The sequence below is a fragment of the Girardinichthys multiradiatus genome, chromosome 21, assembly GCF_021462225.1.
Source record: "Girardinichthys multiradiatus isolate DD_20200921_A chromosome 21, DD_fGirMul_XY1, whole genome shotgun sequence".
Classification (NCBI taxonomy): domain Eukaryota; kingdom Metazoa; phylum Chordata; class Actinopteri; order Cyprinodontiformes; family Goodeidae; genus Girardinichthys; species Girardinichthys multiradiatus.
The window spans coordinates 39041214-39050300 of NC_061813.1; the positions used below are offsets into that span (position 1 = coordinate 39041214).

The following is a 9087-nucleotide window of genomic DNA, read 5'->3' on the forward strand; positions in this document are numbered from 1 at the left end:
AAGAGTTTTCTTTATTTTCATGACTATGAATATTGTAACTTCACACTGAAGGCATCAAAACTATGAATTAACACATGTGGAATTATATACTGAACAAAAAAGTGTGAAACAACTGAAAATAAGTCTTATATTCTAGGTTCTTCAAAGTAGCCACCTTTTGCTTTGATTACTGCTCCGCACACTCTTGGTATTCTGTTGATGAGCTTCAAGAGGTAGTCACCTGAAATGGATTTCCAACAGTCTTGAAGGAGTTCCCAGAGATGCTTAGCACTTGTTGGCCCTTTTGCCTTCACTCTGCGGTCCAGTTCACCCCAAATCATCTCAATTGGGTTCAGGTCCGGTGAGTGTGGAGTCCAGGTCATCTGGCGCAGCACCCCATCACTCTCCTTCTTGGTCAAATAGTCCTTACACAACCTGGAGGTGTGTTTGGGGTCATTGTCCTGTTGAAAAATAAATGATGGTCCAACTAAACCCAAACCGGATGGAATAGCTCGCTGCAAGATGCTGTGGTAGCCATGCTGGTTCAGTATGCCTTCAATTTTGAATAAATCCCCAACAGTGTCACCAGCAAAGCAACCCCACACCATCACACCTCCTCCTCCATGCTTCACGGTGGGAACCAGGCATGTAGAGTCTATCCGTTCACCTCTTCTGCGCCGCACAAAGACACGGTGGTTGGAACCAAAGATCTCAAACTTGGACTCATCAGACCAAAGCACAGATTTCCACTGGTCTAATGTCCATTCCTTGTGTTCTTTAGCCCAAACACGTCTCTTCTGCTTGTTGCCTGTCCTCAGCAGTGGTTTCCTAGCAGCTATTTTACCATGAAGGCCTGATTCACACAGTCTCCTCTTAACAGTTGTTCTAGAGATGTGTCTGCTGCTAGAACTCTGTGTGGCATTGACCTGTTCTCTAATCTGAGCTGCTGTTAACCTGCGATTTCTGAGGCTGGTGACTCGGATGAACTTATCGTCCGCAGCAGAGGTGACTCTTGGTCTTCCTTTCCATGGAGCTGGTCCTCATGTGAGCCAGTTTCTTTGTAGCGCTTGATGGTTTTTGCGACTGCACTTGGGGACACTTTCAAAGTTTTCCCAATTGTTCGGACTGACTGACCTTCATTTCTTAAAGTAATGATGGCCACTCATTTTTCTTTACTTAGCTGTTTTTTTCTTGCCATAATACAAATTCTAACAGTTTATTCAGTAGGACTAACAGCTGTGTACTGTCTCCACCTCCTGCACAACACAACTGATGGTCCCAACCACCATTTATAAGGCTTGAAATCCCACTTATTAAACCTGACAGGGTACACCTGTGAAGTGAAAACCATTTCAGGTGACTACCTCTTGAAGCTCATCAACAGAATGCCAAGAGTGTGTGGAGCAGTAATCAAAGCAAAAGGTGGCTACTTTGAAGAACCTAGAATATAAGACATATTTTCAGTTGTTTCACACTTTTTTGTTCAGTATATAATTCCACATGTGTTAATTCATAGTTTTGATGCCTTCAGTGTGAAGCTACAATATTCATAGTCATGAAAATAAAGAAAACTCTTTGAATGAGAAGGTGTGTCCAAACCTTTAGTGTGTACTGTATATATATGTGTGTGTGTGAGTGTGTGTGTGTGAACAGTGTTCTGTACAGAAGGAGGACAAGAGTGAACTAGTGCATATTTGTCTGGTATCACATTCTGATCATCAGAGAGACAGCCTGGGGGAAGAAACTGTTTCTGTTGCACCACCTGAAGGTAAAGGTCTCTCAGGCTCTCAGGCATAGGGGGGAGACATTGTCAGGTCCTGGAGCTGTCTTCTTCTGATGCTGAAAGAACTCAGAGATCCTCAGAGATCTTAAGTCCGGGGATGGGGTCTGAGGAGAGGTGGGTGGTTGATGCATGGGCTTTTGTCTCAGTGAGATGCGGACAAGTTGGTAGGATATGTGAACGGCTGCCTTTCAAACCTGCAGTAGAAGGTGTTAAGGTCGTCTGCCAGATGAGGATTCTGCTCATGGTGGCGGATGGGCTCCTGTAGTTAGTAGTCAGAACAATCCAAATTGAAGTCAGATCATCTGCTGAGAACCTGTGTTTTAGATTCTCACTGTACATCATGATGTCTCAAAAACTTTCCAAAGTATGAGGCAAGGCATCCTGACAAGGGCGCTAAACAGATACAGAAATGGTTCAAGAAACATAGTATCGCTGATAATGGTAAATAACTTAGGAAACTCACCATAGAACTTAACTGTGTTTGAACTTTAAATGCTTTCAATCAGTTGGGTTGGGGGGGGGGGGGGGGGTCTTCCAGTATCTTCCACTCATCCAGGATGAGGAGGTAGCCAGTCCATGCTGGAATCCGAGATACATAATTCTTCAGTAAAGCTCCAGCACATTCTGGTGGATCCCAAGGTGTTCCCAGGTCAGAAGGGGTTTACTGTATTTACTTTAGGTAAATTCTGGGTCTCCACTGTGAACTCCTCCCATGATGTCTTCAGAAGATATCCAAAGGAAGAGGGGATCTTGATCAGATCCATGAACCATCTTAGATTCTGAGGAGCAGGGGCTCTACTCTGAGCCCCCATTGGAGGACACAGAGTTCCTCACTTTATCTGTAATTCAGAAACCCTACGGTGGAAGCTCATTTCAGCCCCTTGTAAGCAGGAGCTAGCTCTTTTGACCATGATCCTTAGGTGAGAGTCCTTGTTTAGTCAAATACTTTTCGTACACCGCTTAGGAACCTGTGTAGAGGGATTTCCAGCAAGGGTGAAGAGTGAGACGGATGGCAGGTGAGGATGGACTCCTGACATTTTGATTCCTAACATCATAATCCGACTCCAGTTAAATAACTTCATACCAGGTTTTTGTGAACTTGAAGAGTTTCAACAACAAGAACTAGATGGAGAGTGAAAACTACTGAAAGGTACAATCAGAAAAGGAGTTGCAGAAAATGGCAAACCATCTTCAGGTACCACATTAACTTCTAACCATCGTTGATGGATTATCAAAGCCATCACTGTGTGACTGGGGCTGTCTAGTTACAGCCCAACCCTTATGGGAGTGATGGAAAATTCAACTTTTATTGCTGGTGTGGCAAGTTACAACTGCTGTAACTCTAAAGGACCTTTTTATAACACTTTAAAACATGTGGAGAAAAGTAAAGCATTCATTTCAGCTGTAAATATTTTCGAATCATCCTAAATCCAACAAGATTCATGTTTTCACTTTCAACCTAATACCTTTTAAATTCTTTATAATACTTTTTGTTTGTTTCATTTAAATAATAAAGCACGTCAACGTTTCTTTCTTAAGCATCAAAACAAAAACGCTTAGGCCATCTTGACGTTGATAGGACAGAACGGGTTTGTGTGATTCGTCAGAAATCTGAGACCCGTGACAACCAGCCAATAGGAGTCGAGCGCGAGCCGGATATAAAAGGCGCTGCGTTCACAAAGGAAGAGCAGTTGAACGGCAGCGACCCAGAGAGGGGCAACCGGGAGCTGGATGAACTTGTGTCGACGAACGCGTCCTGACCAGAGGCTGACTGTGGGGAAAAAGCCACTGCGAAGCGAATGAAGAAACACCTGATCTTCCACTTCACATACAGAGGTCTTCTAACGAAAGGAAAAAAGAGTAAAAGAAGAAAATGGATTATAAATTACGAAAAGCTGAGCCCAAGGACGTGTCAGATATATTACGACTGGTGAAGGTAGGAAATAACGGCGACTGTAAACAGACATTTTCTTTTAAAGCGAGCTGAGACTGAATGTTTAGACGACGTTTGAAGATGAAAAACAAAAACAACGTCGACTGTTTGGAGGATGTTCTAGAATGAGGTCAGAGCCGCCTGCACTCGTAACCGTTCTGACTTCCGATTCACCAAATATGGTCTGTCTGCCTGCCGAGCTTATGTTCTTATCGAGGCTGACCCAGACTGAGCTGTAGCTCCTGACCCGGTTTAAGGAACAGATCTGACCCAATAACCCAGCTATGTCTGTCAATTATAGGAGCTTTTCAATCCTTCAGTTATTATTTGCATTTCTACAAAAGGGCGGAACATAAAGTACTTTGATGCGTTTAAAGATACAAACATCAAGAGAAAAACAAAAAAAAGTATAAATAAATACATAATAAATAAATGAATGTTCTAAACAACTGAATGTAGAAGTAATAACCATAAGAATATTTAATAAAGGATGTGAAATGAGGAAGTGCAGTTGTGTCGTGAAGAAGGCCGGAAGTGAAAATCTTTGTTGTAAAGACGCAGAAAATACTAAATAATAACGCAGAAACGGAACATAAAAGTTGTTCATGTAATTTGGTTTTGTAACTTTTTAAGCTGTGCCATATGTTGATTTTTGTAGCAACCATTACTGAGTTAATGTTGCAAAACTAGCTTCTTATTAGATGAAGATTAAAACTGATGATGGGACCCTACTGGAAATCAGTCTAGAAAAAAAAAAAAAAAAAGCCACTTTGTCACAAACTACTACAATGTTCCTTCTTTGTCATCCCAGGAGCTTGCAAAATACGAAGAGATGGAGAGCCAGGTCACGCTGACGGAAAAAGGTGGGAGTCACATTCTGCATTTTAATCTGGAAGTCTGCATAAATGATCACCTCCCTCCTCCCAGCGTTTGGTTAAAAATAAATCTTCCTTCCAGATCTCCTTGAGGATGGATTTGGTGAAACCCCGTTTTACCACTGCATCATCGCAGAAACTCAAGAGAACAGCAGTGAAGGTACGAAACATCCTGCATCTTCAGGAGTCAAACGTGTGGACAAGATACATACTTCTTCATGTCGGTCTTTATCCTTTAAGGGTTTTATGCACCTGATGAGCTGAACGAGTTTTCCACCAGCTGCTGACACCATCTGTGTTTAGCCTTCAGCCGTCACAGTCTGTGCTTCCTGTTTAATGCACAGTAATTATAGCTTCAGTATGAGCCGTGCCAATATAAAGCTGCAGGTGTTCAGCCATATAAAATCTTTGGGTTGTTTTAAAGAAAAGTTGATGTGAAACAGTCTGCAGAAAACTCTCAGTGAAGGAGAATAAAAACAGGGGTGTTTGGAGACCTGCAGAGTTTTTCACGTGACAACAGCACAGTGAAAGAAAATGGGTTAAAGATCAACCGCCTCAGAACGAGGTAGAAAAACATTTTAACCACAGGGTAAGTATGAGTTGCATAGATGCACACAACTTAAAAACATGCTGGTGCAGATCCATGCATGCAGTGCCGCCTGCTTCTGTTGACTTCTGAAACGACTCATTTAAACACTAAAATCTAACCGTGTATTTCAGTCCTCTGGAACGTCACCAGAGCTCATTCTAGAGTTTACGGTTCTCTGAACTGTTAACCTGAAGTCAGCCTTTCTGAAATACTTAAAACAAAAACTAAGCCTTTTTTTTTTTTCCTCTCTGCAGATCCGAAGGTGGTGGGTTTTGCCATGTACTACTTTACTTATGACCCCTGGGTTGGTAAACAGCTCTACCTGGAGGAGTTTTATGTGATGGACAATTGCCGAGGTACGAAAATACGTCTGTTCATTCGTTTATGTTCCACTGCTTCTCTGAAACTATGGAAAGAAGTTTTAAAATGCATTTCTTTGCCGTTCAGGGCTGGGCATCGGTTCGGGAATTCTGCGGCACCTCAGTGATGTAAGAATCTTAACACTAAAGCTCTTAGTCGTGTTTTAATCTCAGAATTAGATTTTATCTCCTTGGTGCATTTATCTTAGGAACTCAAAAGAAGGTAAAGAAAAACATTTATTTGCTCTTCAGGATGTAAAATGTCTCAGTGGCTTAATGTTGACTGTAGTCTGGGACCCAGCTGAGGAACTTAAAAACTCAGGGTGGTGAAGCTGTTGATCTCCTTTTTTACCCCATCTCCTGCCGTTCCTCCTCCAGCTGGCGATGAAGACTCGCTGCACTGGCATGATGTTCGTTGTGGCGGAGAACAACAAGCCATCCGTTCAGTTCTACAAGCGGCGCGGTGCTGAGGACCTCTCCCAGGAGGAGGGATGGAGGCTCTTCAGGTTCGACAAGGACAGCCTGGTCAAGATGGCCACTCCAGCTGAGGAATGACAGGAGGTCCAGCAGAGCTGAAGAGGGAGAGGAGGCAACCCAAAACCAGAATCGTCTGAATGTCTCAGCTTTTCTGTTTAAATGAGAGCTCACCGTTATAAGTTCAGCTTTTTAAATAGGGAAATGTGTCCAAACAATGTGATTCTGTGTGCTTTACATCATTTAGTTTACAATTATGTGATTCGGACTTAAGTTCATCCTGATCTGTTGTTAACCAGCATTTGTTTTAGTGTAGATCAATAAAATATGTGGTAAAAATCAACATGGTCTCATTGTTTTAGTCACAGCCTGGAGAAAACCCCACTGGGGTCAAGTTTACATGACCTCTGTTAACTCGAACGTCAAATGATTACAACAGGCTAATTAATTCAGTGAGACTCGCTAACAAGCAAACATTAGTTTGTTGGTGAACTTTGCCAGATCTCTGAAACCTGTTGCAGATATTTTAGTTATAGATGTCGTTAAATATCAAACATGCAACGGAAATGTAGCTGTCGCTGATGCTAACACTTAAACAGTAGTTAGAACGGTTACCATGGCAACGAACAAACGAATCAACATTTTAAAATCTGGTTTTCTGAATGAATAAACATTACATTGAACCAATAGTAAAAAATAATAGATTTTAAGTCATTTGATGTAAAATCTTCTACGAAGAAGCTAACATCAGGCTTCATTAATCCCTGTTTAACTTGGCTAGTGCTAATTATTATTAAAACCTAATATTTACCAACTGATCTGTGATGTAAACCTATTTTCACTTAGTGATACGGACCCAAAGGTTTGTGTGTTTATGATAAAGCATTAGCAATTTAGCTTGTAAATGCTAACTATCGCTGTTTGCTTGGCAACAAAAATGGGCCACATTTTAATTGAAGGCTCCTTTTCTATATGATCTTATATATAAAACTATAAATGAATAACTGGGATGAGCTATAAAGTCTATCCTGTTAACAGTCTTAATGGTACGGCAAAATTCAGGGAAACTGTCCAACAAATGGGTTTTTTCTACACACTTTGCCTGTAAACTGTCCTAGTTTTTAACCCAAAATATTAAATACAAATAAATATAAGTTGAGTGCAGCTTAGAGTTTGTTTCTGCACACATGACTGAGCAAAACAAACAATCCTCATCGAGAGAGAAGATCTTTATAGAAACAGTATTTCTCTGCCTTTCAGCAGAGTTGGTCATCAAGGGTGACTTTATTGAAACTCAAAGGTTGAGCTAGTTTTATATTTCCTTCTTTTTATTATAAATGAATCTTCTGAAATATATGTTGTTGTTGTCCCAGAGTCTCAGCCGTTGTTCAGTAGTTCACCAGGTGCTTGTGAACCTCGTATTGACTGACAAGAGTCAAAGTTCATGCAGTAAAACCTATATGAGATGCAGCCACTAAATTTTTATCATAATCTGAGCTCTTTCCAGAAGGAACCCAGCTGTAAGGTTCCTTCACAGTGACAATAAACCAACTTTACTGTGAAAAACATTTACCTGGAGCAAAGTTTCCAGAACCAGCTACAGTCCCGTGTGTCCCATGACAGGGACATTGTCTCCAGCCATTATGGTTTACAACCACTTACTGTAGGTCAAAGTAGATCTTTGATCATTGTTCTTCAAGGGGACCAGATCTTGTTCATAATCAACTATTTACTTTAGATATATTATTTAAAAACAGTTTTACTCAGTGACATTAAATCAGACTGAAGGTTTCCTGTTTCGGGTCAGATTACTAAATGATTTAAAAGAAAAAATAATCAGAGGATATGTTTCTGTGAATTATGAAGTTTAGCCACATTTCCTGGAAGAACTGCGTTTTAAACTGTCTGTCTTGGATCGAATATTTTAGGTTTCCTTTCTCACAATAATTTGCAGAAATTTTGACCCATTTCTCCTGACAGAACTGGGCTAGAACCGTGGGCTGTCTTCATCGAACGCACACATAGGGCAGCAAAACAACCCCACGGCATGATGCTGCCACTGCCGTACTTCAGTTAGGATGGTGCTCTCAGCCTCACAAGCTTCCTCATTTTTCCTCTAGATGTAAAGATGCTCATTATGTCCAGACAAGTATTTCAGTTTCATCGGACCACAGGACATGAGCACAAATACCAAGGTCTCAGTCCCTGAGTGTGTTTGCTAATTGTAATCCATCTTTTTATTCTGGTCTTGGAGTAATGGTGTCTTCCTCTCCGAGTGGCCTTCAGACCACGTTAGTACAGGACTTGTTTCACTGTGGATCTCTTACCAGCTTCTGCAGCATCTTCACAAAGTCTTTATCTTCTGTTCTGGGTTGATTCTCACATTTCACACCAGAACCTGTTCAGCTCTGGGACACAGAAGCCGTCTCCTTCCTGAACACTGATGGCAGGACGTTCCCATGCTGTTTATACTCACCGTTTCATTAGCTGAGTCTGGCCCCTTCAGGAATCTGGGAATCGTATCCAGGGATGAACTAGACTTGTTCGGTCTCTGTTCCTGATATCTTGGCTGATTTGGTTTTCCATGATGTCACACAGTGAATGTCTGGTTTCTACTGCATGTCTTGTTAAGCATTAACCCGGAGGAGTAACGAGAACATTCCTCTACTACCTGCCATCGGTCAAATGTTGAAAGTGTCAACAGGCATAACTGTCTGATCAAGACTCTTTAGTAACTGGAGGTATTTGCTTTCATATGGGGAGCGTGCTACTTACAAGGACTTATACTTTAGCTAGACAAATCAAATTAACCAGACGGCTCAGAATTTAAACTGGATTGATGTAAAAATATCATCAGTCAACAATTCTGCAGAGGAATAAATCTGAATATTCATGTAAAACGTTCTTATTTCCTCTGGATTTAGTCATGTTTCATGTTTTATCTTCTGTCAGTTTAACCGATCTCTGCTCAAAATAACGCCGTACCCGACCCGTCTTTCACCACCAGGGTTTCATGAACCCTGCGTGAGAAAACTGCACACATCCGGCAGACAGGAAGTAGACGACAAACCTCTGTCCATGCTTCCCTGAAGCAA

General features: G+C 41.5%; 1 protein-coding gene across 1 annotated transcript; it reads left to right on the forward strand.

The window, feature by feature from the left end:
* Positions 1-3440: 3440 nt before the first annotated feature.
* Positions 3441-6335, forward strand: LOC124858176 (diamine acetyltransferase 1-like). The gene is made up of 6 exons (XM_047350097.1): positions 3441-3698; positions 4507-4558; positions 4653-4730; positions 5414-5515; positions 5607-5647; positions 5897-6335. Exons 1-6 carry the CDS (start codon positions 3636-3638, stop codon positions 6071-6073), a joined length of 513 nt encoding a protein of 170 aa, XP_047206053.1. The 5' UTR covers positions 3441-3635; the 3' UTR covers positions 6074-6335.
* The last annotated feature ends 2752 nt before the right edge of the window (positions 6336-9087 follow it).